The 27,927-nt window shown below is 42.5% G+C and overlaps 2 protein-coding genes across 18 annotated transcripts in view; one reads left to right on the top strand and one right to left on the bottom strand.

Moving 5' to 3' along the window:
- The window catches only part of POU2F1 (POU class 2 homeobox 1), a 112,340-nt gene extending 89,159 nt beyond the window's left edge, over nucleotides 1–23,181 (top strand). For 13 of the 15 annotated variants that reach the window (XM_085076480.1, XM_085076497.1, XM_085076580.1 and 10 more), the window contains 7 exons: nucleotides 2,928–3,069; nucleotides 5,182–5,327; nucleotides 5,820–5,999; nucleotides 8,815–8,920; nucleotides 9,327–9,672; nucleotides 10,465–10,553; nucleotides 11,760–23,181. In XM_085076480.1, coding sequence (XP_084932606.1) covers nucleotides 2,928–3,069; nucleotides 5,182–5,327; nucleotides 5,820–5,999; nucleotides 8,815–8,920; nucleotides 9,327–9,672; nucleotides 10,465–10,553; nucleotides 11,760–12,070 — 1,320 coding nt within the window. In that variant the 3' untranslated portion in view covers nucleotides 12,071–23,181. The other 2 variants (XR_014855411.1, XM_085076589.1) reach the window with 2 other exon arrangements.
- A 610-nt stretch (nucleotides 23,182–23,791) lies between these two features.
- Nucleotides 23,792–27,927, bottom strand: part of CD247 (CD247 molecule) — a 51,934-nt gene continuing 47,798 nt past the window's right edge. For 2 of the 3 annotated variants that reach the window (XM_085076813.1, XM_085076793.1), the window contains exons 5-8: nucleotides 27,687–27,722; nucleotides 26,974–27,030; nucleotides 25,744–25,785; nucleotides 23,792–25,310 (exon numbers count right to left, since the gene is read on the bottom strand). In XM_085076813.1, the coding sequence (XP_084932939.1) occupies nucleotides 25,245–25,310; nucleotides 25,744–25,785; nucleotides 26,974–27,030; nucleotides 27,687–27,722 (201 nt within the window). In that variant the 3' untranslated portion in view covers nucleotides 23,792–25,244. The remainder of the gene's footprint in view (nucleotides 25,311–25,743; nucleotides 25,786–26,973; nucleotides 27,031–27,686; nucleotides 27,723–27,927) is intronic. The other variant, XM_085076803.1, reaches the window with a different exon arrangement.

The following is a 27,927-nucleotide window of genomic DNA, read 5'->3' on the forward strand; positions in this document are numbered from 1 at the left end:
ACAGGAGTCTGTGGTTAAGCATAAGCATGTTTTTACTAGAAGAAATAGCATGCAAAAAATCAAGGTATTTAAGAGCTGAGCTCAGAGCAGTCAATCCAACATATGTGATTTGTTCTCCCCCCAGAATAAGTAAATCTATTCTAACTGAAAGTATGTGCTGAAGTCAGATTTATTTTTCTGGCAAAGTCCTAATTGAAAAATCAAAGTTCATAATGAAAGTTCCTGGCAGCATCTTAATTATAAGTCAAGAACAGAATGTTCTTAGTCAAATGAAGTGGATTTTGCTGGCATGTGTGCCTCCTTCCCTCCCTTCTTTCCGCTAGAGGGAGGCACAGAAATACAAGTGATGGACACACACAAAAGCTCGAATAGAGCAGCACAGAATAGGGTAAAATACAATAGCTTCCCTATAGCCGTGCTGAGGAGGTTCGTGTAGATCTCTCATTATTATGTTTAATCTGCCCTGCTGTGAGATGATTATAAAGGCTCAACTAGACTTTTTAAGTTATGTGTTAACCTTTCTTTATTGACCCTGTTATGAATTTTCATGGTGAGGAAAAATGAACACAACTGCTCAGGCTTACATTTCAGTATTTGCTTCTCAGATTAAAAAAGGGGAATCTTGAGAATGTGATAAAATTACATTTGGTCATTCCTATCCTACTCTGAGTTTGTATGTGTGTAATTAGGCTGTTCTAATAACTTCAACCTAATTGCATAATTGGATGATAATTAGAGACCCTGATTACTTCGGTTTCCTATAGTTGGATAAATAGACTGCTTTTCAGAGGATAAAAGAAATTTATTTCCAGCAGTACTGTAAGCTTTTTCAGACTCATGCCACCCCTGCCTTTCAAAAATAATTGTAAGATTTAGTTTGCATTGCAAACTAATCACTTACTACATTCTGTTGTGTGAACAATATAACAGGTTTTGAATTTCAGCAGTTCTGTCTCTTCTCCCACCCTGAAAAGTGGGTGATGCATTTAAATCCTTTTGTTCATTTTCCTTAAAAATACCTCCATGTTTGACATACAGGGACACAATGAGCAAACTGCACCTTAGCATCATTGCAGGCCTGGGACTAATTGCTCAGGACAGATTCAAGCTACGTGAGTGAACATTTTAGACAATGTTATTTTTATTCTGTAAAAGGTATTGCCTCTGCCAGACCATCTGAGCTTCTTAACAGACCAGTACACACAACAATGATGTACCTTATAATCAGTTTCAGTTCATTACCAGAGCTTCAGTCAACCCACAGAGTAGATCAGATGTGAATACAGTGCCTTTATACTCTGCTCCATCTTATCAGTGGGCCATCCCAATATATAAAATTCTCATCCCAGTATGTAAATTCTCTTGCCTACAGCTGAAATGCTGCCACCTTTTGGCATTGACAAAGAAATGGTTAACTATTCATTTTGAATCAGATGGCAAATGTTAGTAAGAGCAACATAAATACAGAATTAAATTTAGTTGGGGGACTGGAGCAAATTTCATAACTCTTTCCTGCCAAGACATAAATCAGCTTATCTCTAAAATGGTTTACATAGCCAGGTTTTCTTCTTCATAAACCCAGAAGAGCATCCACGTTACTCCTCTTGGAATGATTTATGAGTTTTAAAATGCACAGAATCCTGGCATTACAAGTAGAGGCATAAACGTGAGTTCCCACGTATTTCCTCTGATTGAAGGGCACACAAACCAATTGTTCTGGTCCTCTTCTAGGAAGGAAATTGTTTTCTTTGCTCAACCTGCACAATTTACTAAGCTTCCCAAAGGTTGTTTTCTTCCTGGCTTGTGTGTGGCCACTCTGCATGCTGTCAGTGTACTCATACCCAGCTGTGGTTGTGGAGCTGACCTCAGAGAAAAGCAAGCTTTACACCCAACCCAACTAACCCGTTCGCAATTAAACTCCACTAACTGTGCTCCAGCTTTTCAGCCTCTTCTTCCAGACTTCTCATACTTTGTTTTGTGCTAAAAAATAAAAATCTAAATAAAGCTACTTTAGACCAAATAGTATACTTGAAATATAAGTACATTTTTGTTCAAAGGGCAGGACCTTCCAGCTTTAAAACAAAGTGTGAAAATATTATGGTGTTTTTAATGGCCACAATCAAGAATTGATTGGGTTTTTTTTATTTTTTTTTTAAACACCACTTTCCAAGTGTATACTACATAGATGTATAATATATACATGTATATTAGGATAAGCAGAATGTTTGATAGCTAGCTAAAACTGAGTTTAAAAAGCAATAACAGATGTAAAGAGATGATCATCTGCCTGTAAATCTCCTGGATAGCTTTCTGGCAGATGGCTAATGATAGTCAAGACTGCAGTTAATCATTATTTGAAATGGCTCAAATTCATGTCTGCTTTGAAATTTGTACCTGTTGGGGAGAAGTTTGGCTTGATCCTCAGAAGATGCTAACAGTTCAGATAAGAATATTTCTGCATCTATTTAAATGTGACGTATGTTTGCAGACATCTTTTCAAGAGTATTTTTTATGAATTTGAGAATGTGAATTCATTGCATTTCTGCTTATTTGAACTTTCCTTCTTTGGTGTGAAATATGCAGAAACTTGAATCTGCTCCTAAAGAGAGCTTGGCCTTTACTTATTTTAAAGAACTAAGAAAAAATTACAATTTAATATTGAGTGGAATGTGCTGCTCAGTGATAATGCTAAGAAGACAAAGCATCAGGGATTTCCTGGAAAGAGTTACACGGTTAAACTGACTGAGGTTTGACATTTCCTTATGATTATTGCTTTAGCATGAGTCTTGGTAGCGCTGAGAAAGCCTCTGTGAAACTGAAATCCTGTGCAGCAGTGGAGTCACTAAGAGAGCACCAGAATGTGACAGGATTCCTTGCTTTGGAAGTGCCTATGTCAGTGAATCCCTTTTTTCTCTTTCTTTGTCCAGGGTGATGTTGGGCTCGCTATGGGCAAACTCTATGGAAATGACTTCAGCCAAACTACCATCTCTCGCTTTGAAGCCTTGAACCTCAGCTTTAAGAACATGTGCAAGTTAAAGCCACTTCTGGAAAAGTGGCTCAATGATGCAGGTGAATGAGTCTGTGTATTTCTTCACCAGCCTACCAAAATCAGTAGGATTCTGAAAAGCTGCTTTGTTTGTGCCCTTATGGTTTTATGAAGCTACCAGCATTTGTAGCTGCCCATGGGACAAATGAGGGTGTAGAAATAAGGGTCCATGCTTCTCTTTTCATGTGCCTATACACATCCAAAATAGTTCCAGTATGAACTTTGAGAAATGTGTTCTGTAGACAGCTGAATAATCGCATGGGATGAGGTACAATATGTGTCATGGTTTTCCTCCTTCATGTATGTTAATGCATATAACTTCTAATCCTCTTCTAGCTTTCTTTTTCAGATGTGTAGTAGAGAGGGTTGCATGATTTGTTGTTTCAGTAGGCAGAGCTTATTGCATCCATCTCCTTCCATATCCCTGTGTGCATTCCTTTTATGTCTCTCCAAGCATCCAGATAAATAATCTTTTTCCCTGTAGGAAGAGTTTTTTGTGGGTTAGTTTTTACTTTTTTCTTCCCATACGATTTTTTTTCTAGGACATAAGTTATTCACTATGCCAGTGTTGGTAGTGGTTTTTTTTTTTTTTTAATCTCCCACCAGCAAAATGAGCTTGTATGGTGGTGCTAGGTAAGAAAGTGTTTGAGAGTGCTGTCAGCCAGTTTTTTCTTCCAAGTATGCAATTGTACATAGTATAAAACTGATGGATATGTTAAACAGATGGCAGGGATGGTGTGTGCCTTCCTATTTTTACCAAAGCGGAGAGAGCTTTATGCTGGCACCTGCAGTATTCTCTGAAATTTTGAAAGTAATGTCATGCGGTGTTGAAAATTTGTCCTGCACTGAGAAAAGGAAGTGTCATTCTGTTGTGCTGACAGGGCTTATCATTAGGTGTTTTAGGTCTGTGATAGAAAACATAAATACATCCTCACTGAGCTCTCTAGCCCACAGAGCAGTGGTCCCCAAACCTTCCAGCAAGACTGGATGAATCCAGTGCTTCAAGGATTTTTAGGGGTTTTTTTTCCTCCAGCTAGCCTGAAGAAATACTTGTCTCTGTAAAGTTAAGGACTGTGAACAGTGTCAGGGTTCTTCACAGTCTGCAGGTGGGGAACCATTGTGTTTGGTTCTGACTCAGTTTCATGAAAATCTTTGGAAGAAAGATTCAGGCAACTTCAGAGGCTGCTCCTTTTACTTTTAGGTAAAAGTAGGCAGGAGAAGCATACTGAGGAATCCAGAATTTATTGCCATGGAACTCAGCTGGTTCTGCGGAGTTTTCAGGCTGAGGAAGGATTTCAGCACATTTATGGGTGCCATTACTATTAAAAAAAAAAAATCTAGAAAATACTTGCCCATTTGAATCTATCAGAATGATGGTAGGCATTGAGAACTTCGACACCTACCTATCACCCACAAACCCCAGTGCAGTGAGAGAACTCCAGCCACAATTGAATCATTTTGTTCAAATTCCCTGCAGGAACTTGCCTTTTGGTTAGATTGCTCTTCCTGCTGCAAAGTGGGGTTAAAATGTTCTCTCTTTGCTCCTCTGTGAAGTCAGAAAGACAAGATTGGGGGTTAAGAGCCCTGGTGAAGCTAAGGAGGGGGAGCTGCTTGCTGTGTAGACTGGTTGGTAGCACTGAGTATCTGCTAAGATGTCCAGAGAGAAGAGATTGAACACTGTGATGCTGGCTGTGAACTTCCTCTCCTAGAGTGTGTTGCAGAGTGGGTAAAAGAAATGTCAGGCTGCTCAGAATTTTTCATAATTGCCTGTGACTTTCAGCTATGGCTCATGGATATCAGTTGCTCCTTTTTCCTTTAAACTAGGACTTGCAGCGAGTGAGGAGTAGAATGAGATATGGGAGACAAATTCTGTATTGGTATTATAAAAGGGATACTGTGGTAGCATACAGGAGCAGAGGGTACTCTCTGGGCTTACTTGCAGCTTTTTAGTTTCAAGTATTTGTTGTAATTTGTAAATACAATGATCAATGCATGTGATCTTCATAAACCTCTATGTATTTGGAATAGATACAGTGCAGGTCTTAACATACCTTGCCCAGGTGAAGAACACTTGCATTAGACTGCACTGCATTCTGATGAAATCTCTTGATTTGTATTCCTTTCTTCTTTTTTAGAAAACCTCTCATCTGATTCAACTCTCTCCAGCCCAAGTGCCCTGAATTCTCCAGGGCAAGGGATCGAAGGCTTGAACCGTAGGAGGAAGAAACGCACCAGCATAGAGACCAACATACGTGTGGCCTTAGAGAAGAGTTTCCTGGAGGTCAGTGGTCCTGGTGCTGTGCTCAGCCTATGAAGAAATGAAGAAATTTTGCCTAACAATTATATCTGTTAGATTGAACCCATTTCTGTGCTATTTAGGAAAGTGCTGGTACTAAACAAGGGGAATACAAAAGCTGTGCCAAGAAACACGCATCAGCGTCTGTTTCACTTTATAAACAAACACAAACCCCCTCAAAAAACCTCATTGGTTCTTGCAGTTCCCTGACTTTGTGATTTTGCTCTCCAGCATACTCAGACACAAGTTTAAACACTACCTTTCCTGAGGATGGATAAATGGGACAATAGTCCAAATATACATAATTTGAAGTTTTTAGCTGGAGGGCAGATCTACTGTGGTTTGTCTCTACTGTACCACTGACCAGATTCTGGATCTAAATTGCCCATCCAGATTTCTGCCTACTGAAGAAGCAGCTATGATGCAAAACTTCAGGAGGTAATTTCAGAGCTTTTCAGGTACCATTATCTTTTGCAGAACCAAAAGCCTACCTCGGATGAGATCGCCATGATAGCTGACCAGCTAAACATGGAGAAGGAGGTGATCCGCGTTTGGTTCTGTAACCGGCGCCAGAAGGAGAAAAGGATCAACCCACCCAGCAGTGGTGGAACCAGCAGCTCGCCCATCAAAGCAATTTTCCCTTGTCCAACCTCACTGGTAAGAGTCAAGAGCTGTGTTGACAATGATCACTGGAAGAGGTAGTTCTGCTGTGCTCACTGTGAAAGTCACACATGCTGCACCTTCTTTGTACTGCAGATCTGTTCTCACATATTTATATTTTACTGGCATTTTGAATATTCCACCTGGATACTGTCTGAGAGAGATAATGCTTACAAATCAGGCACTAGTCAGGCCTTTAGTGAGGGTGTTTTATTTAGTCAGCTCACGAACAAATATTCTTAGTACCAAATTTACACCTGGGGTTATTGCTTTGAACTTACTTCAAATAATACCTCCAGTTTATATCTGGGCTTTTCTTCTTTTACCCCAATTTTTATTTTTTTGTAAAGTAATAGCAATGAAAAAAAAGTGCTTAATGGCTCTCCCTGTCCTCTCTTATTTTGTCTGCTCTGATAAATAGATAAGCAGCAGTAAAACCTATAATGCACTGGAACAGGTTGGCCAGAGAGGCTGTGGAGTCTCCCTCACTGGAGATATTCAAGAACTATCTGGACTCAATTCTGTGCCATGTGCTCTAGGATTGACCCTGCAGGGAAGTTGGACCAAAGGGCTCACTGTGGTCCCTTCCAATCTTACCCATCCTGTGATTCTGTATCATTTGGCGATTTAAGTGACACAAATCCAATGACACCATTGTTGTTACTTCTAGTCAGAAATTATTTATATTTAAAAAAAGACATGGAACAAAGAAACAGTGTAGCTAATACTCATGTAATTAATTTCCCACACTTGTATTTGCCTCAGGTAAACACAAACTTCATGAAAATAAGAGTAACAAAACACATGCATCAAGGTTCCTTCAGCACCTTTGCTACCAATGTCCATGGAGGTCTGTTTTCATAAATAGAAACAGTAGCTATTAGATTTCATAGTAGCTATGCTAATAGGAATGTGGTGGAATTTATGTAGCCTGTAGCTGTCCTTTTGTAGTATTTATTCCACCCTCATCACCGTAGTAGCTAATATCTTCCAGTACTTCATTAAACCATTAATTTTGGTGACGTGTTATTCTCTCCCCTCATCCTTGTCTCAGGGTGTGTGCATGCAACCTTTTGTTTCAGGGGAAGGGCTGTGTTAAATGTACTTAGTCATTTTTATTATTATTGTTTCTTTTTTTGCCCCCAATTGCAAAGCAAGGTTGCATGCCTTGCTACCAAAGCAGAACATAGTGAGATTTATGATAGTGTGTTTTAGTAACTCTGCAAGTTCACTCAGACTGCACCTTAAAGGAGCTTTCCTACAGAAAATTCCCTGTTGCTATAATCTGCCATTGTATGTAAGAAATTGAGGTGTTAACCACAGCTTCCCTTTTGTCAGTGAAGTTTCACTAAGCATTTTCACTCACTCTAAGCTTCTCTTAAGACGGTGCTACTGCTCAAATAGATGTTGCAGCCCTGCTGCCCCCAGCCTTCACTGACTGTGTGCTTTGTTGATTCCTTGTGTCAGCTCTGGAGATTGTGTCCATAGGATGCTTGGGCTTCGTTTAGTAGTTTGACTGCAAATTAGCCATGTGAGGAACAAAGATGAATTTTCAGTGTGGTTAGATAACCAGTGTGACTTGCAGGCTGGCTGCACGAGGGCCAGGGCTCTGCAGCAGGATTGGAGGGGAAGGCTCCTTTTGGGGGCAGCCTCCTTTTGCATTGGCTGGAGTCACTCACTGTAACCACGGGGTGAGCTGTATTAATTCCAGGTCATTCTCTGCCCTGAAATAGGGATTGTGACCTTGGCCTTAACTGCTCGCTGGACAGATGACAGATGCAGTGGCTGGGCTGCATTAGTGGGAGGTGTACTGTGTATCCAGCTCCTCTTAATTTCATACACTATTTGAGATGGGCAGAAAGCTTTTAGATCTGTCCCAGTTGCCCCAGTCTTGTTTAAAATGCGTGAGGCATTTGACTCCCTCTAAGAGGATGTGTAGCATGAGAGATATTTCTCTGATAATAGACTTAAGGTAAGAGAGTGGAAAGGAGGAATGTTTTAGCCTATATCCTTGGCTATGTTCTCTTGGGCAATTCTAAAGGATTCATTTCTCTCATTGATGTATAACAGCCTTCAGATATTACTGTTGGACACCATTTCTTGTCCATAAAAAGTCCTTTCTTTATATTTCATTTCTCCTCATAAGCTAGTTTCTCCAGCCTTAAATCTTTGGTGTTTATCCGTAATGTATTCAGTTTATTGTAGCTTTCTTGTAATAAGTCATCCACAAGTGAAAATTTCATTTGTATATTTTAGAATTCAGAGATCCTTCCTCTGGCGCAAGGGAATTTATCAAAGTAAAGCTTATCATTTGGTTGAGTAAAAGGGAAATGTTACACGGCTTCTCCACATAAGCACATTACCCTAAATACCTTTGTTAATGCTGGGGCATTTACCTAATTTTATCAGAGACAGATTTGGAGCTGAAAAGATGTTTAAACAAGAAAAAAAAGTTGAAATAATATATTTCATAACTCTTTCTATAAGAGTGTCTCTATTAAAACAAGGTGCTCTCTTTGCAGGGTGGCAGAGAGAGAGAGGGCTAACTTGCAGTCTTGAGGCAATATGGATATGGATCTATCTCCATTCAAATACTGAATGATTAGGGATAAAGATATTGCTGGGAATTAGAGAAGGTGCTATGGCTCTTTCACTGAATGATAAAGTAATGGAACTACAAAAAAAATAGTTTATATGCAATATTTTCCCTGATAACTTCCTCAGCCGAGGCTGGGAAGAAAGAAATCCAGGTCTAGTGTGTGACTGTCTGTCTTTGAGCAGCTGAGCAGTTTTATTCGTTTTTGACCTCCAGGTGGCAACCACGCCAAGCCTTGTGACTAGCAGTGCAGCTACAACCCTGACTGTCAACCCCGTGCTCCCTCTGGCCAGTCCTGCTGTAACCAGTCTGTCAGTCACAGGTAAGGGCTGATCTCTCCTGCCACCACAGCAAACCCTACCCTTTGTCCCTTTTGAATTCTTAAACAAGTTGTTCTCTATTGGTCCTGGTATCCCAGGACATATGTGTCATTGCTCCTTGTTGCTTGCCTGGGAAGCTTCAGTTTTTGTGACCACTGAGTTGACTTTTTCCAGGGATAAAATCACAGGTGGGGCTGAAACGAAATATAGTGTATTTCATTGCTGGATTCTAGAGCTCCTCAGCCTCTTGTTGAGAAGTGTCATTTCATTTTTTCATTTGAACTCTTGGTACTACAGAAATGTTTGATTGTGTCCCTTCCAGTTGGCATGCAGTTTGGATCAGGTGGACAGGGGTTTCTGTTCTCTGGTATCTGTTTTGTACTGATCTAACCAGAACCAATCTTCCAGGCACGACAGAAACCACCTCCAACAACACAGCAACAGTCATTTCAACAGCACCTCCAGCTTCTTCAGCAGTGACATCACCCTCCCTGAGTCCTTCCCCTTCTGCCTCAGCCTCCACTTCAGAGGCATCCAGTGCCAGTGAGACCAGCACAACACAGACAACCTCCACTCCCTTGTCCTCCCCTCTTGGGACCAGCCAGGTGATGGTAACGGCATCAGGGTTGCAAACAGCGGCAGCAGCCGCGTTACAAGGAGCTGCACAGTTGCCTGCTAATGCAAGTCTTGCTGCCATGGCTGCTGCAGCAGGACTGAACCCAGGCTTGATGGCATCCTCACAGTTTGCAGCTGGGTAAGGATCGATTTTGCACACCCTTTTAGGTGAGGTGACGGAGGATTCTTGGCATAAATTGCTTTTATGTATGACTGTCATTTATCTCAAATTCTGAAGGTTTACTCATAGATGGCAGTTGACCATTCCCATCACAGTACACAAATACTGTGTTCATTTTAAAGGCGAGAAAGCTGTGTTGCAGCAATGTTGCTTGATAAATCATTCATCCCACTGCAGAGCTTGACTTAAAAGCTGCAGCTTACCACTAAATTATAGAATCTGTCCTATTGTAAAATGGAGGTAGCCTAGACCCACTTCACAGCTCTGTATTCATTTCTCCATCATGAGCAAGAAGTTCTCAAAGATGCATAGATGATGTATTGTTTAAGTTGTAGTTTTAAAAATGTTCAGACAGATGTCTCCTTGTATCTTTAATTCCTCTTGATTTACATATTTCTCACCTGAATTTAGGAGAGGATGATAGTTCTCTAACAACTGACAGTTTTGCCAAAATACTTTACAAGAATATTTTACACCAACAATCAATGCAAGTCGTATTTACAGCGCTTGTATTTTGGGCATGTCATGAACCACTCATGGAGGAAAAACTAAAATCATCCAGAAATAGCTCTTAATCTCTGGTCTTTCCTCCCTCCTTGCCCTCCCCCCATTCCCCTTTTTAAAAAATATTATGGTACTTTTTTAAAAAGTTCTTTTGAACTTCAAAAGTACTTTTGAACAGTGACAACCTTTTCTTAAAAGTAACGCTTTTTCTGTTTTCCACTTCTTCCATGATCTTGCTTCCTGCAGAGGTGCCTTACTCAGTCTCAATCCAGGGACATTAGGTGGTGCTCTCAGCCCGGCCCTGATGAGCAACAGTACACTGGCAACTATTCAAGGTCAGTAGTGTTCCTTGTAATGCATCTCTGTCACACAGCTTCAGTTTATGTGCTTTGTTTTTCTCTAGCAAAGAACACTGACTCCTCAGCACTGGGCATAAATTGTATAGGAGTAAAGGTTTTACAAAATTAAATGTGCAAATACATTTTGTGGGTCACAGAGATAAGAGCAGGTACAACTTCAGAAAGGGGGTCAGAACTGTGTGTGATCTTAGAGTGGTTTAAAGGAGGCATTCAAGATACTGAGTATAATGTGGAATTTATTTTGTTATCCATGCCTCATTGGCCTGTATCTCTAGCAGGTTAGAGATTTGCTTTTTACAGCTCTTCTGTAGTCTGCTCAAGCAGACTTGCACCAGTCTGAGGTCTCTTGGGAGGGAAGTTCTGAGCAAGTCTTGATCCTGAATTCTTGTCCTCATGTGTATTTGAAAAGAACCTGTAACAGACATCCTGCCTCCTGAAATCCTTATACAGAACTTGAAATACATAAATCCACATTCAGAAGAATAAATATTTATTTGTTTTGGAAGTACCACACAGCCAGAAGTTACCGCTGGCTTCAGCAAGTGAGTTCATAGTTTGTCACCTGTAAAAACTAGGTGGTACAAGTGTCTAAAGAGCTAGGTAACCTGTGTGTCTAAATATCCTCTGAACTAGCTGAAAAGATCTTGTTTCTAGGTTGCAAGACAGAACCATTTCATAAAGTGTCACAGATAAATTTAGGAGATCATAATCTAACGCAGACTGAACGCTGTAGACCCATGAGAGTAAGTTGTAACAGTGGTTGGTTATATGTCAACATTTAAAATGTTACGCTCAAGGTTACATGACCTTCTCCATCTTGTGATAGCTGTCATTTCACATGAACTCTCATCTCAACCCTTCCCAGTGCAAGTTGCCTGAATGTACAGGCTCTCTGTGGCAGAAATAAGACCAGCATTGTGCTAAAAGAGCTGAAGAAAGGCACGATGGAATTAGCTTAGCAGCAAATGAAGGAGGTGTTTTAGTATCTGCAAGATCTTGTATGATTGTTATTTTGAGAAAATATGATGAGCCAGCCTGTGATGAGACAACTGTCATCAGTGATTTAGAGAGCACACATACCAGAGGAAGGCAAATGCAGAGAACCCTTGCAAAATGTGCCTAAAAGCATTATTACCTACTGCTAACGTTGTCTCCTCCCTGCTCAATTTTCCCTTTTTTTAGCTCTTGCATCCGGTGGCTCTCTTCCAATAACATCACTGGATGCAACCGGAAACTTGGTGTTTGCCAATGCTGGAGGCACCCCTAACATCGTCACTGCCCCTCTGTTCCTGAACCCTCAGAACCTTTCTCTGCTCACCAGCAACCCAGTTAGCTTGGTCTCTGCAGCTGCAGCCTCCGCAGGGGCCTCTGGACCAGTCGCCAGCCTTCACGCCACCTCCACCTCAGCCGAGTCCATCCAGAACTCTCTCCTCACCGTGGCCTCTGCCAGCGGGGCCACATCCACCACCACTACTGCCTCCAAGGCACAGTGAGCCGGGCGAGCTGTGCTCCAGCAGCCTGGGTCACCGTGCGGTGGGATCGGCTGCCAGCCGGGTGTATGAACTGAACATGCCATGGGCATCCTCTCACCGTGTTGCTGGGGACGAGAGAGAGAGAGAGAGAGAGAGAGAGAAGGAAAAATATTTAAAAAAAAAAGAAAAAAAAAAAGAAAAAAGGAAAAAAAAACCGTAAGCAAAACAGGAAGGATTTAAAGCTGGGACAGACATTTGCCTAATTTTATAATAAACACTGTCTTTTCAGGATCGCTTCATGGATCGGAGAACTTTCTAACCAAAAATGTAAAAAAAAAAAAAAACCACAAAAAAACTAAAAACCACAAAAACACAAAAAAAGTGAAAGGACTACTTATCATTTCCAGCAGTCACAATGACAAGTTAAGGTGGGTTATCAATTCAAACGTAGGAAGGGGATTCCTTGGTTTTTTTTGGTCTAAATATCTTTCTTTTTTAATTATCATTTTATAGGTCTGTTGTACAGGCCATTATGTCATACAAGGTGTTTATAATCGTATCAATCATGTTGGGGGTTCCTTTCTTAACTGGTACAATTTAGGCAGGCCTGTATTACTGGTGTATCTCTATTATTATTATTATGATTATTATTATTATTTTTATATATATAGTTTGGACGCGTTTGTCTTTTGCTCCTGGATTATTTTCAGCGAGCTCCCACAGCATGGGGGGAGGGCGGGGGGGTGGAGAGGAAGAATGGAGCACAAACAGACTTTCTGTCCTAATCTTCTGGGAATGTTCTGAACAGTTTCCTCATCCTTGAATTTGTCTAATGCCTACTTGTAGGGGTCAGAAGAATTTCTGTTCATCATTTGTGCAGGAAGCACAGTGCAGCAGCAGAGATCATTGTGTGCAAACTTCCAGGCTGGTCTCTGCTTTTTGAGCAGAGGTAGGAATTAGCTCCAAACTGCCATTTTCCTTCTCTCAATTATGTAGACAAAATGGCCAAATTCTGCTCTTAGCTTCGTGTGCTTGGTTCCTTTTACTTCAGAGAGTGAGATGTGACCTCCAGAGTGTGAGTTGTGTGACAATACTGATGGCTCTTCTGTTCCAGTGATTTCATTTTGCTGTGCAAGAGCACACACAAATATTTAGAAAACATTACCCAGACTAATTGGCAGCATGCAAAGCAGCATTTACAGTCCTAGATACCCTCTAGGTGAGTTGCTACCAGACTTCAGGTCAGATTCTCCCTATTCATAGCAATATTCCTTTTCTGATGCTTCCAACACTGTATTTAGAAAAACTTCCAGCTAAAAAAAGTGCTTCTGGCTGCAAAACACAGAAGCCAGGAATATGGGAACAGAAGGTGCCATCATTAATGCCAACACAGCAGAGCCACTCTGGGGCTTTGCACAGCCCAGGCTGATCTCATGTGCTCTCTGAGCTGTGGGGCTGGCCTGGCATTGTAACTCTCTTTTCAAGGTTGATTCTGATCCGTGGAGCAAAGGATATTTTTGTGGATGAGGAAGAGTAATGAGCTGTACAGAAGTTAGATCTGTATATTCTTAAATATACAATCTAGTATCTGAACCAAAAAGAAAAAGATTTTTAAAAAGAGAAGACTGGATCACTGCAATGCAGTTCACGTTGAACTTTCCATTCCTGATGGATTTAAAGGTTTCTGCCATGTGTATAAAACTAAATTACTTTTAGCTAGTGAGGGTATTAGAAGAGTCCCTTTCCCACCCACCCACTTTTCTTTTGTCACCAGAGTGTCCTAAAGTAATGAGCTGATGCAGCTGTGTTCATTTTGTTGATGATTCAGGGGGATCCTGGAGCTTCTCATCCAAGATCCGGAAGGCAGCAACTTTAAACTACCCATGCTTTGGTTTGTGACCTGAGCATGTGGGATTTGTGTTTGCACTCAAGTGGCAGAACCCCTTATCTCTCCCCCCACCACCATGGTTTTGCTCTGTTCATCTCTAACTCTCCACCTTCCTGTTTTACTGATATTTAAACCAATTACCCCTAAAACTTCAAAACTAGTGAACTGCAAGCAGGGAAACTAACAAATGTCCGTCCACCGTTTCTTATGTGTTTTTGATTTTTTTATGTTTTATTTTTTTAAAACTAAGCTTGAACCAAAGTCAATTTCTAGCAAGCTGCTGTACTAATGGACTAGTTTGTATAAGTGCAGTTCAGATGCAGAGAGGCGATAGATGCTACTGACAATTTCTTTTTCATTTGTCTTTTGTTTTTATTAATTTTATATAAAAGTTGCTGCTTGTTTTTAATTTTTTTTTTTTTGGTTGGTAATTTGTGTTATCCTTGGGGCAGACTCTTAACTTGATTTTGTTTTCTTTTATTTGATGTGTAAATAGAATGGCAATGTCAGAGGATTGTTAATCCAACAGGTCCCACCTTTTTTCCCCCCAGTTTGGATGAATCTTAAGTATTTTTGATGCGTCTCTACGTCTTCGGGCTGTGCAGGAGACTTTTAGGGCTATGAATAATACTGCAAAAATGGCAATGGCCCACAGTAATAGCTTCAGAGCAGCAACAGGTACAGCTGGGTGAGCTTCAGGGAGGTAGGGAAAAAGTACAAGAGGAGATGCTGGTACCCACTGTGCTGGTCTGGAGGCCACAGCACAGTCTATAGTTTCTACCAAAGGAATGCAAGTCCCTGGGACTTGTCTGGAGTGAAGTAAGAGGATGGGGAAAACTGCAGCTGTAGCGTTTGTTCCTGACTCTGAAAGTCCCTGCTTACTTTCACACCTGTGCAAAAGTACAATTTATCAGGAAGCTTTTTTTGTTGAAGCGGGGATACTGCTGGACTCGTGTCCGATGTATCCCCTCCTCCCCGAGGGTTTTGTGGTGGGGTGGGGGGTGTGGTCCTTGCAGATATCTAGGAAATACAAAGAAAGGTGGGCCTTAAATCAGTGGAAAATCCTCTCTCCACAGTTCCAAGAGACTGTGCCATTAGCTGTCTGAATGAGTTTTCATGTCCCATTCTTGCTGGTTTGTGGTTGGGAGAGGGTCTTGTTGAGTACATATCTGGAACACTAATGCAGCTTGGATGGTTTATTTATTATAAAAATCTGCTTTTTTTCCTGACTACCTTTGCATTGGTCACATGGCTTTGGTGTGAGCACCTTATACCCCTTTACCCTCCTCTTCTTTACCCCATCACCCTCTCTGGGGCCCAGATTCCAGGGAATTTCTTAGCAAGCTTTTGTCTGAGAGAAACTGGAAACTCAGAGTAGCCACATATCCAAAAAAGCTCGGTTTTGTTTGCAGAAGCTGACATAATACCCAAACAGCACATATCCCATGGCATCTATTGCCAGTGTGCTCTGATTCATTGTCCCCTAAAAGATCCCTATAACTGACTGACTGTTGTTCCTGGAGCCTACTTTTCATCCCTAATAGTGTTTTTCCTCATGGATGCTGGCTACCTCCAGAGATTAGGTGAAAGACAGAAATCAGACTGGCAGTGGGAGTACCTCTGCCAAGTTAGAGCACATGTGCTCCTTCAGAGAAGGAAAAGAATGTGAGATCATGTACCAGAATTTAGCAGAAGTTTCTTTTTAAAAAAAATCATCATCATGTTGGCAGCAGAAATTGATGCATCTGAAAAGAAACAACAATTGTGTACAGAGCCAGTAAATATGATCACAAGAAATTTGGTGGTATGTTGGAAAAGGATGATAGCATTTCTTTTTCAGAGTTCCATGTCTCTGTATTTAAAGGTGAGAGGGTTGCTTTTCATAGTTGCAAGCATGTCACAGTACCCAGGCAAGAAAAGAGAAGGTGAAAAAACTCTCATTGTAGACAGGGATAGTTCAAAAAACAAGAGATTTCCAGGGACACAAATACAGATATGCCCGGAAGGTAAAAAATAATTTAGAGAATGGCTTTAGGAGTTGGTCTTGTAGCCTGGTGATGACATTTTTTTCTGATCTTAAGCAAAATGTATTTTGCTGTTGCACGCTTTGGCTTTAGCACACTTGGTCTCCTCAGAACCCACTCTCCACAGTCACCATGGAATGATTCACAAACAGCCCACAGAAAGTACACAGAGGTGTGGCTGCTTACAGTAGTTACATCTGCTTAAATTTTTACAGAGGATTTCTTTTGTTTCTGAGTTACTGTATGTGTTAGTCTAAGTACATTTTTATCATGTCACTGTGAGATGGTGTGGATGTGCATGTAGACATTTCCTGGAACTTTGACCTAATGTTCAAATGCCACCTCGGTAAGCCTCACATTGGGTGCTTTGACACATTTCTGCAGCTGAGTTAGTGAAGGATAAGGAGGGCACTCCTTCACTCTCTGCTCATTCCTGCAAAGCAACATTGCTTAAAACAGGATTTCCCTCTTTTTTTTCTGTTTTTTGTTGCAAATGGAGCAGCACAACTGTTACAGCTGGAGCCATACCATAGATATTAAACCAAAGCAGCATCTAATGTACCTTAAATATCAATTCATATTTTCTTAGATAAAGAAATATATAAAGATACAAAATTATCTTAGAGACAAATAGCTTCTCATGGTCCTTAGAGTATATTAGGACAGACAAAATAATGCATCTGGTCCAAACTTTCAATGATACTTGGGTTTTAAACTGGAAGTTTAAAATGTAGATGTTTTTATTGTCACATTAACTCTATGAAGAGTCACTATTCCCTATTCCTGTTCTGCCTGAAATGGTTAAATTATGTTTCTCCACACCCTGTACCACAACAGGGCCTATGTATCCCTGTTGGATGTTGCCTAGGGTGGAATATTACCAAAGGAATAAGCTGGCCTGCTGTCCCCATTGCATTTATGGTTGTCAGTTCTCACACAGCCAACTCAAACTCCTTTATATTTTTGCAGCCAGTACAGCTTCCCTCTCCCTCCCAAAGTACTATAGCAATATAGAATTCAAGATACCTACCTTGCACAAGTTCTGCCTTTTTCACTCATTACATCTCTTGTTGCTGCTTGTGAGTTTCCCTCTTTTTCCAGAGGGGAGGCCCCTAAAATACTTTAAAGATGTTTGACAGAGGAGATTTTGTCAAAAAATTGTTGGCTCACAATTGGCAATTTCTGAAGATGTTTGTATCTTTGTCTCCACGATCTGAGCAAGTACCTGGTTCCCTCTATGTCAGTGAAGGTAGTTTCAGTGCTTTTGGAACAATGGAAAGCAATTCCTCTATTTACATATCTTCAAGCATGGACACAGAGGAACTCATGGGAAAAAAATTTGATATTTTTTTGGCTTGTCTATCTCCCTTTGATCTGCCTGCCACTTCTCCCAGGACACTCCTAGTGGGGACATGCTCTGAATTTTTACCCCTGTGGGATGCTGTTAGGAGGGCGTTAGGGAGCTTGCACTGAAATTACAAATAATTTAACTGCGGGAGAAAAGATATCTTCTAGTCAAGTAAACAAATAAGGTCAGCATGTAGAATGTATCAGATACTTCTTTTCTGACCAAATTCCTAAGCATGAAGCAGCTACTGAGCTTTGTCTCAGAGCTGCTTTTTGGTCCATCAGTGCTGCCCTGCTAAGAACCGTCCATAACTGGAATAATCTGGGCCCCCCTTCCTCCCTCCCTGTCTTCCTCCCTCTGCCTCTCCCCATCCTTGCTCCTTCCCCGTCTTCCCTCAGCAAAAGGTAGCACCATACAGCTCTGAGAACAATACTTGTGGGTAGCAGCTGGCTTCTGGCACCTTCATAAAATACCTCAGCATAGCTTAGCATTGTCACAGAACTGGTTTTAAACTGAAAAAATCAGAAGAGAAAAGCAAACTTTATAAATAGTGGAGATAATTCTAGCTGTAGAGTTTAGTTGAACTGATGGTTTATTATGATTGATAAACATGATTATGCTGTATGTATTTGAGATCCTGTTTATAGGTTACAACTTTATAGGGTCGGGTGGGGGTGGGTGGATGTTGGGGGCAGAGAAGGGGGTTTGACTGTGTTAGAAGGAAAATGTTTGCTCATAAATTTTTTTCCTTGTATCTGTCTTGCCAAAGGAAACATTTTGTCGCTCCTGGGTTTGGGATTGTTGTTTGGTTGGTTTATCTGTGGTCTAATCTGCAGCACAGCACGTGGTGGCATGCAGGTTACTGATGGGGTTGCTGTTCAGGGTCCTTTCGAGTGTGCGCACACTTCCCTCCCTCTTGGCCTTTCCTTGCCTTTCGCTGGGGTCTGAAGATGAGGCAGCACGGATCCGGGAGGCTCGGGGAGAGATGCTGTACTGGGCTAGGATCCACCTCAGTGCTGTAAATCCCTTTCAGTCGAGTTGAGTTGCTCCAGAGCTGAACTGGGTCCGTTGGGTTTAACTCCAGGGAGGGACAAGAATGGTTGTCGCATCTTAATCTATCTGGGAGAGCAAAAGTGAAACAGGTTCCTTTTATCCCCCTTGTCTTGTTACTGAATGTAGGGCTTGTAGTGCTTGATAATAGGTGGAAAACTTTTTAAACACTTCCTTTTCTAATAGCAATGCTAATCCTGTCTAGACCAAAAACTATGAAAGAAAAAACCAAACTGAGAGAGGTGAAAGCTAACCTACTCCTAACACCTGGCTGGTCTGCCTGAAAGGGTTGAAATACTGTGAGAGGGTTGTGGGAGAGGAGCTTTGAGGTGTTGTTGGCGAGGGAGCGGGTCGTTCTCCTGGCCGATGTCTCGGCGGTGCGGCGGCAGAAGCAGAGGAGCGAGTGGTTCTAGCCTTGGGAGGGTGTTGCAGCCAGCTCTGTCTGAGCTCCAAGGCTCCCTTCCCGTTTCCCCTGGAGGCTGCTGGAGCGGGGGAAGAGGGCAGGGGTGTGCGTGGGTGTGTGTGTGGTGCGTGTGAGCGCCAGCCAGCCGGCTGTGTGCGGGGAGAGAGCTGGCTTTGTAAAGGAGCTCGACTCCGCTGGGGACCGACAATTCCCAGTGGCCTCGTAGGGAACCAAAGGCACTGATACGTTGTCAGCTCTGCTGTTCTCAGAGCGGGTAAGAGGAAAAGCTGGGTGGGGGTTTTTTGAGCTTTGGGTCAGTGTCCCTTCCTCTAAGGACCTCATCTCTTGCGGGTACTCCCACCTTTTCTGCATGGAGTTGCTTTGGCTCTGTGAAGACAAACGGTGTCTGGGGTTTGCCCAGTGCTGCAGGTCTTAGGCTGATGTTGGGATACAGTCAGGGAAAACTGTTTCTTTCCTTCAAATGTGGAAGCAGTGTAGTCCAAGGTCAGAGTCTGTTCAACAGCTTTTGCATACGGTCTTTCTCTTAAGGGAGGGACCTTGAAGACTCCTTTCTTTGCTCCCCAAAGTAGCCTTGTACATGTTCATGTATCGTGCTATTGGGCTGAGCTGTTTTATCAGTGAACTTGGTGAGCTCTTGTGAAGAAAGGGAGGGAGGAAGGGGGAGAGGCAGGGTTGTCCAGCTACTCTTCCTCCGGACACCAATCGGGTTGCAGAACTTCACTGAAAGCTTTACTAATAGAATTGTTGTTCTGACATTATGTAAAAGTGGTATTAATATTGTGTGACTTTTCAAAGAGCTAGTTAGATTTATAGATAGGTAATAGGGATATTGAAGAAATGACTTCTCAAAGAAAAGAGCACTTGGAACAAAAGAAGTGGAAAACAAGGTGTGCTTTATGGAAAACAAATCTGAGGAAGGAAATGAAACAGCTTGTGGGAGGCGAGGGAAGATGAAACCCTTTGGCGTTCCTTAGTGCTGCTGAGGCTCAGCCCCAGAACTGGAACATACCCCCTCTGCCTTATTTCATCTCTCTACCAAACAGGACATTGTCGAATAGCTCAGACCAAAATGCTGATCTGTCTTAAAACTGTGTCGGTCTGCTGGGGAATATTCTCCGGCAGAGCTTTACATAATACCGTAAGATACTTAATTTATCGCGTTAGCTTCCCCTTCCCTCCCAAAATTGTCTTATCTGTTGAAGGCCCCACTTCAGGATTCACACTGCCTTTGCTGAATTCCGTGGCGGCAGCTGCGGGAGCCCTAATTCCCCAAATGTCCTAACTTTGTGCGCGTTCCAAGCCGGCATTATGTGGTGCTATAAAAACCTGAAATTATTCAACCATAGGAATCCTAAGACCTTAGGGAACGGCATGCCAAGGGGCAAATCGTGGAGGTCACACAACCCCCTTGAGAAACGATTTAGGAACAAGAGCACCTGTGACAGTGTCCTGAGAACAAGGCAGTTGAGACAAACCCTTTAGTTCTTCCCCCATTCACTCTCCACGTGTGTCGGCCTCTGTGACCCCGGTGCTCCCTGCACCCGAGTGAGTCCAAGGGGAAAACGCAGTGGGAAAGACTTGGAGCTCCGGGCCGCTCCCTGCGAGTTCCCGGGGAGCCGAGCCGGGCCGCGCCTCCCTGCAGAGCGGGGAAGGGAAGGAAGGAAGGAAGGAAGGAAGGAAGGAAGGGAAGAAGGGAAGGCACGGCTGGCAGCTGCCCGTGGGTGGCTCGGAGAGGGCTGGAGCAGCGCTGGGCACCTCGTGTGCCAGCGCTCCGTGGGAAGGGCTCGGGCAGGAGCTCCTTGGTCCCCGCCAGGGCTGTTGTTCCATTTCCTTCCTCTGTGGTAGTATCTAAGGCTAGGTGTGAGTAGGTGTGGGGTGTTTATCCGCCACAGGTACAGGAGCTGTCGTATACCTCATTTCTAACTCGTAACTGAGTAACTTGCTTTAACTTTCTCCAAACCCCACAGAGTTGCCAAGTCTGCCCTCCCTCCTTTGATTAACACTGAACTCTGGCCTATAGCACCCCGTGACCTGCAACCTGGGGAGTGACCCCCTAACGCCTCTGAATGTCGCTGCTTAAAAGCTACTGCAAAGTGAGGGCAAATTGCAATCTTATCTTATTTCCTTTGGTTACAAGGGATCCTCTTGGTTAGTCTGTGAATATCCACCCCCTCCCCTCCACTCTCCATGGAAAAGGGCTGCCCATGCTGCCTTTTCCCACCCCAGGGCACTCTCAGCCCAGTGCTGCGGACATGCTACTCACTTTTTAACATGACCAAAAAAAAAAAAAAAATTAAAAAAAATAGGATTCTCCAAATATTTAATTTTCTTCTTTATTATTTGACAATCCTGTATCCCTCCCCCACTCTCCAACCTGGCCAGAAGCTGCATCCTTAACCCGGTCCATCTTTATTTGAATGTAGTTCCCCTACCCCCATGGGAAAGAGAAGCTTTGTCAGGTCACGGTGGCTGCTATAAGTCGGGAGGGGGCGGTTTCTTTGTTTTGTTTTGTTCTTTTAAAATTTCCAGCCAAAACCAAAGATTTCCTAATGATTGTATAAACTCAAAACAAACAAACAAACCAAAGACAAAGGGCGTCTTCAGCACCAAGCCCACCTGTGAGGCCGGCCTGGCCTGGCCTGGCCTGGCGAGGGTCGCTGCCAGCCTGGGGCTCCAGAACTCCCGGCTCCAGGGTGAGATCTGGGGGAGGCCAGGGCTTCGCAGGTGGGTTGAGGAGCTGAAGACTTGGGTGCAGGATTGGCTGCTCTGCTGGGTGCTTTAACCCTCTGGGGGCTGGGTGATGTTGATTAATACACGCTGAGGTGCACTTCTGAGCTTCCCCCCCTTCACTGCTTAGAAGAGGCTGTCCTGTCGTGAGAAATCCCTGAAAGAAGAAGAAGCAGCTTTTCATTTCTCCTCTAGTTCCTTTTTTCTAGATTTCTTTTATTTTTGCAGCACCACTGTGCAACTATGCATTGTATTTCTCAACCTTTTATGCTAGGTAGATGCCTGTGACTTTTTAACTTTTGGGGGGGGATTGCAAATGGAGGAACTTTTTACATGGATCTTTTTAATCTCAGTTGATTGGGGGGTGTTTGGTTCTAGGGTCATACAAGCTCTATCCCAAAGCAAAATCCAAATGTTAATATTATTAGCCTGATGCAGATACCAAAGATAATTTCTTTCCTGCAGAACCTTAGACTTGTGTATTAAGTACGATTACCCAGCACTTGCATTAGTCTAACCTCAGTAATTCCAAAGCTTAGATGTATATTTTGGTATATTTCTGGGATATTAAAAAATTGTCGTTTAAATTCTTGTTTGTTTCAGTGTAATGCTCTTAAAGTCATAGCATGGAGATAACTGAACTTGTCCTATTCTTAGTAGTTTGAAATAATAGTATTTTTGTATGTTTTGGGTGTGTCTATGTATGTATTAACATAACAGTTTTCACTGCCTAGGTGTTCATAAATAATAATAAAAGAAAAACCAACTACAAAGGGTTTTTAAACTGTACATAATATTCCGTGAGGAATTTCCACCAGACCGCCAATTTGGATCGCATTTTCACTGATGGCCGCTCCCAACTGGGATTCTTTCTTTCTTTTTAAAGAGACAGCATGGTCTTTTTTTTTCCCCCATTGACCTGAGAATTTTTCTCAGTGTAAAGGGGTTTTCACTGTTTCTAAGGGGTGGGCTAAAGAGGAAGTAGCTTAAATTTTGTTTTAAAAAAAAAAAATTAACATGTTCGTTTGAAAACTACCCCTTTGTATGAAGAATTGGGAGTGGAAAACCAAGCCCTTTCTTCTAAACCTGGTAATAATTTTCAAATGAATGAGGATTTGTGAATGTCTGTAGTATCTGGGCAGTCCCATTTTGCTTTTTTTTTCTAAATAAGACAAGTTTTTGGTCCTAATGGTTTCACTGCTCTGTGCAACTGCCTGCTTACACTGGCTGGGAGGTATTTTTTTTTCTCTTGCCCTTCCTCATACTCTGCATTTATACACTTGAGGTCAGCAGAACACTTGAAGTCCAGGGCCATATTGGAGTACCCTACCCAAACGCAACCCAAGCTTTTCTTGAGACTGAAATGTGACAGTCCCACACATTTCAAAACCTTGCTGATCACACTAAGGGTGAGGAGGAAGGCAAAATGCTGTCTCTTTAAAGATGTCCTTTATTATTATATTATTATTATTATTATTTTCCCAGTGGTTGCCTACAGATAGCTGTAGGCATTGAGAGATTGTGTAGATTACAGTAAATCAGAATGAAAAGGTAGATTTTGTGTAGATGCATTTGTCTGCTGTAATTTTTTATATATATTAAACTTACTGTAATTGTACAGTTCATTTCTGTTGTAAACATCATTAAACCATTTTCCAAGTGTTTTAACATGTATGCACTTGTTTGTAGTTTTTAAATGTGTCGGAGGGGAGGCTGATTCTCCTTCCCCCATGCATCAAAGTGGACCAGAAGATTAATCTGTGGTGCCCTTTGTCTTGTCAAACTGGAGAAGAACACGGGTTTTATGCACTGTGCTTGAAGCTTTTGTTCTAATTCTGTATTTATCAGCTCCTCTCCTAAAAGCAGAAACAGGTTCAGTCACTTCCTGAAGGGGAAGAGGAGACTCAGCTCAACCCCATGGTGAGTGGCTCCAAAGCCAGCCTTGGATGCTTTTTGAAATTAAGTTATCCAGTGATATATAAAGATCATAAGGTGATTTCCACCCCCCCCCCCCCCCAGTTTCATTCCTATTGTTTAGTGGTTGGTATTTCATGCTGCCAAAACTCGTGACTTCTACAGCTTGCAGATATGGTTATGATGATTTTAAAAAAGATGTTTTCAGTACTCTTTGTTCTTGCATCGAGTGCTTTGCAGCATAACTTTACTGTAATTTTCAGCTCAGCTGTCTTAGTTATCACCCAGTTATCTCAATTTTTCTTGTCATTGCAGAACAGTAAGGGATGTAGAAATTCTTTTTTTGCAAGAAACATTCATTACCATGTCTCAGTTTACTTTTTTTTTTTTCTTTAATTTATTGCAAATATTCTTTAAAAGCTACAGGCATCTACTACCGGTACAGTTTTACTGCTTAAGAAGCAAAACTGCCTTGGAACTTGCATAGCACCCATTTCTACAAGTTTTTCTGCTGCTAACCCACCCAGTCCCTGGAAAGAAGACATAACCTCATCTGGGCAGTGCCCACAGCAGCAGCTCTTGTTCCCACAGTCTTGCTTTAGCTTTAGCTCTGCTTCCTTTGTGAGGACAGGTGAGATGGCTTGGTCAGCTCCTGAGTCGAGGTGAAACAGGATTTGGCTGGGCTGGATTTGGCCTTGCTGGATTCTTCCAGGCTTCACTCTGCAGCCTTAGGAGGCACAGGCAAAACTGAGGCTGCAGCAGCAGGAGGTGAGTGTCCCTTCTGTACTTTGGTTTAGGGCATTTTCCCAACATCCCATCCCACCTCCTGGGATGTGTTTAGAAGCTCCTGTTGGAATACTCCTCCTCAGCTTCCCTGGGAGTGATGCTGCTGGGTGCAGGTTGGTTCAGAGAGCCTGAATGCCTCAGGTAAGGAGCTCATGCCATTCCCACTGCTGTTCCTTACACACACACACAGGGGATTCTGGCACTACCTTTATTAATTCATCAAAAACACATGACATTACTGAACTGGTATCTCTTTGGAATGATACCTGCACCTTTTAGAGGTAACCTCATGAGAGACTGGTTGGGAAATTGCATTTATTTTGGTTTTTATTGCCCAGAAGTGACAATAGGGGAGCCCATCTCCTTGTTTGCAGTGTAACAACTTCTGCCTTCACAGAAGTCTCTCACGCAGGTTTACCTGGCTCATATTTTTCGATGAGTGGCAGTGCCATTGCTTGATTGTTTCTTGGATCTTGGTGCTCATTTTCTTCCTACTGGAAAGTTGGCATTCAGCCTCTCTGCTTCACTACTGTAACATCATGTCACTCTTTACAATTAAAGAAAAAATGTCCTCCAATGAAGCAGTTTTTTAAAGGCAAATTTAAAGCAAAAAGGGTCAAATAGTCTTAAGATAAATACTACAGGAAGTAACTACAGCCTTATCTTTACAAATTGTTTAAATGCAATAAAACCATAATTCCATGTCTTAATACTCTGGAAGACTGGTAAGAGCTATGGAAATAGCTGTGTTTGTTAGAAACCTTACCAAAAAAAAAAAAAAAATCAGCCTAATAACCACTATGATTGGAAACAACTTTACAGATATGTACATTCTAATAGCAAAAGCAGTTACATGATTCAGGAGTAGAGGGAGCAGGGAGTAGCCAGGTCCAGAGTCTGTGTGCCAGCCCAAGGAGGTCATTGCACACAGAAAACACACAGTGCTTGTGTTGGATGAAAAAGGCTTTCCCTCCTCTCTTCCCCAAAGCAGGTGGGCATCTCTCACTCTTGCCCAGCCCCTCTGAGGCTCCCACTTAGCGTGGGGGCAAAGGCTGCATTTGGAGAGCATCGTAGGTGTCCTTGGTTGCTGCACTGAGTCCCTGAAAAAAGCAGAAAAACAGATGAGGGATGAGTGTGAGTGCTTCCTTCTCCCTGGCTGACTGGTCAGCAACAGGATGGCAGAGGCTCAGTCAGGAGAATAAATCTAATTTTTTTCCCCTGCAGAGGTTTTTACTGAGGAGTGATTCTTTAGTCTCTGTATGGTGCCAATAGCTATCACCTACCTGAAGGCAAGGTACACCTTGAATAATTGTTACGAACGTGTGACTACAGCAACTCATCCTCTCATCCTAACTGGTTCTGCAGATCCTTGGTGTACATTTTATTTGCATGTAATTAAGAGCTCACTGATGCTAGAATGAGCTTTGATAATTAAATTAATAGACATCACTGAAGGTGCCAGTGGATCTCCAACTCCAGGCTACACCTTGCTCAAGAGGACAGGTAAGGGGAGCTGTGGGAGGTTTTGCCTACCTGGTAGAGACCTTCATTCCCTTTGCCTCGCCGCCTCTGCTGCTTTGGAAAGGAAAACAAGCATAGATTGATTAATGGGTGCTTTCCTGATTATGCAAAAAGAAAAAGGCCCCTGAGTTCACCCATCCTCTGCTGAGGCTGTACAGAATGTACCACTGTGCTTGGCCTGGACTCTGTTGTGCACAGGAAAGCACCTGGTAAGTCTGGACCAGCCCAGACATGCTGCAAGGGCTGTTAAGGAGAAAATACAGAGGATAGGAAATAAAAAGAAATTATTTTGGTTTGCTGACATATTTTCCTGTCATACTGTTAGAATGTTGCTATTTCTTTGATTTACTGTATGTATAGAGATTTGGCAGCATTCCTGTAGACACTGATTATTTAGCAATAGATTGTATCACAAACATGTCACTGAGTAGTGCTTGTTACAGTTAAAATTGCAGCAACCTATTAAATGATCATATATTTGCAATGGGACAAGGGCTTTGGTGTTCTTGTCCGTCCAGAAACATTCAAAAAACATGGTGCAGCTTTATAGATCCATAGCTCATAGACAGAGCTTGACTCTGGCAGAGGGGCATTAGAATAAAAAAGGGGAAGGGATTAAATGTTGTGTTGCTTCAGCATTTCTCAACACTAAACTTTGTTTTGAAATGCCCCTTTTTTCATGTGTCAGGAGGAAATGAAAGGTTATATATATATATATCTATATATATGACACTTTGACATAAAATAGAACCTGTGTAGGTCACAGCAATTTTTCATTTTGCCACAAACAAGTGTCCCCAGATGGTTTGTTTTCCACACACACTCCCCTCCCCCAGCAGTTTGTGCACAGAGCTAAAACTCTCCCTCTGCTGTAGCTGAAGACATGACTGATGTGTGCCTTCCTACACATTTGGGAGCAAAGCTGTGGGAAGGAGAATGTTTCCCCTGTTCCTTGGCTGAAGTCAGGCACAAAGAGGCACATGCTCTCCTGATCCTGGAACACTAGGCAGCCTCAGCAGCCTGTGGAGGGGAAACCATAAACCTGCAGCTCTGAATTGCTCTGGAGGAACATGCTCCAAAATCTTCCAGTGCTGCTGGACCATTGCAGCACTTGACACCTTCAGCTGTTCCTCACCCATCTCATGCCTTCTGCCTCCTCAGCCACGGCAGCCATCAGGGGTTTTCTGCCCACAGACTGAAATGTTTTCTGTTGTTTTCACCAGGAAGGAAAACAAGACTCACCTCTCCCTTCATGCCAATTTCACTGTATGCCTCGCCCATCTTGTCCTTCTGCAGTGACTGCAAGCAGACAGGGGGAAAGAGTCAGTGTATCAAAAGAAAAGCCAAGGCAGCCCCTGGCCACACTTAAAACCAGCAGTGATCAGTGTGTCTGATTTAACAAGAGTGAAGGTGTTGAAAATTCTCATTTCTCAAGCACTGAAGACCCAGAACAACCCGAGTTAAAACATGTGAATTAACAGCCATGTATCTTTGCTTTGGAGCACAGACCACCACATTTAGCCTGAGTCAAATCAACTAAATCAAGAGGTTCCTAAGCAGCCCTCTTGGATGCACTGGCATTTGGCCTTGGCCAGAGAGCAGTCACAGGGGTGGAGACCATGCACCTAAAATACTAGAGCAGCAATCACATGGGATGAAGGTTGGTTAGTCACTAGCATTAGGCATTAGCAGGTATCTAGATCCGAGTTCTTTTCTACATCTCCCCAGGCAGTCAGTGGTTTTCTCCTATCACAGAGAAGTAAGCAGAAATCTAGCAAAACCAGAGGCATTTGGGGGAAGTGTTGGGTGGAAGGGAAGAGAAGTCTTTGAAAGCAACTGCTGAGTTTTGAAGTAAAACTGAAATTGGGTAGGGGGGAAAAAGGTCTCCTATGAAAGAGAATCTCCTGTTCCCAGCCATCCCTCCCTCTCTGCTCCCTCTAGAGTGCTCTACTCACAGTGTAGACAGTGTCCTGAGGGTTCTTTCTTCTCTGCTGTAAAACAAAAGAAAAAAGTTGCCTATAGATTACCAGCATCCCTCACCACCTTATACATATTTGTGCATTTGCTCTCTGGCACAGCTATGGCTCTAGGGACAGAACCCATAAGGCTCTGTTTAGACAACTTGCTGTCTGGAAAATTAATTTACTTTTAACCATTGGTAAAACTTAGTCCTCTGTTCACTCCCTGTAGCTGTCA

The sequence above is a fragment of the Lichenostomus cassidix genome, chromosome 1, assembly GCF_008360975.1.
Source record: "Lichenostomus cassidix isolate B80296 chromosome 1, HeHo_3.0, whole genome shotgun sequence".
Taxonomy (NCBI): domain Eukaryota; kingdom Metazoa; phylum Chordata; class Aves; order Passeriformes; family Meliphagidae; genus Lichenostomus; species Lichenostomus cassidix.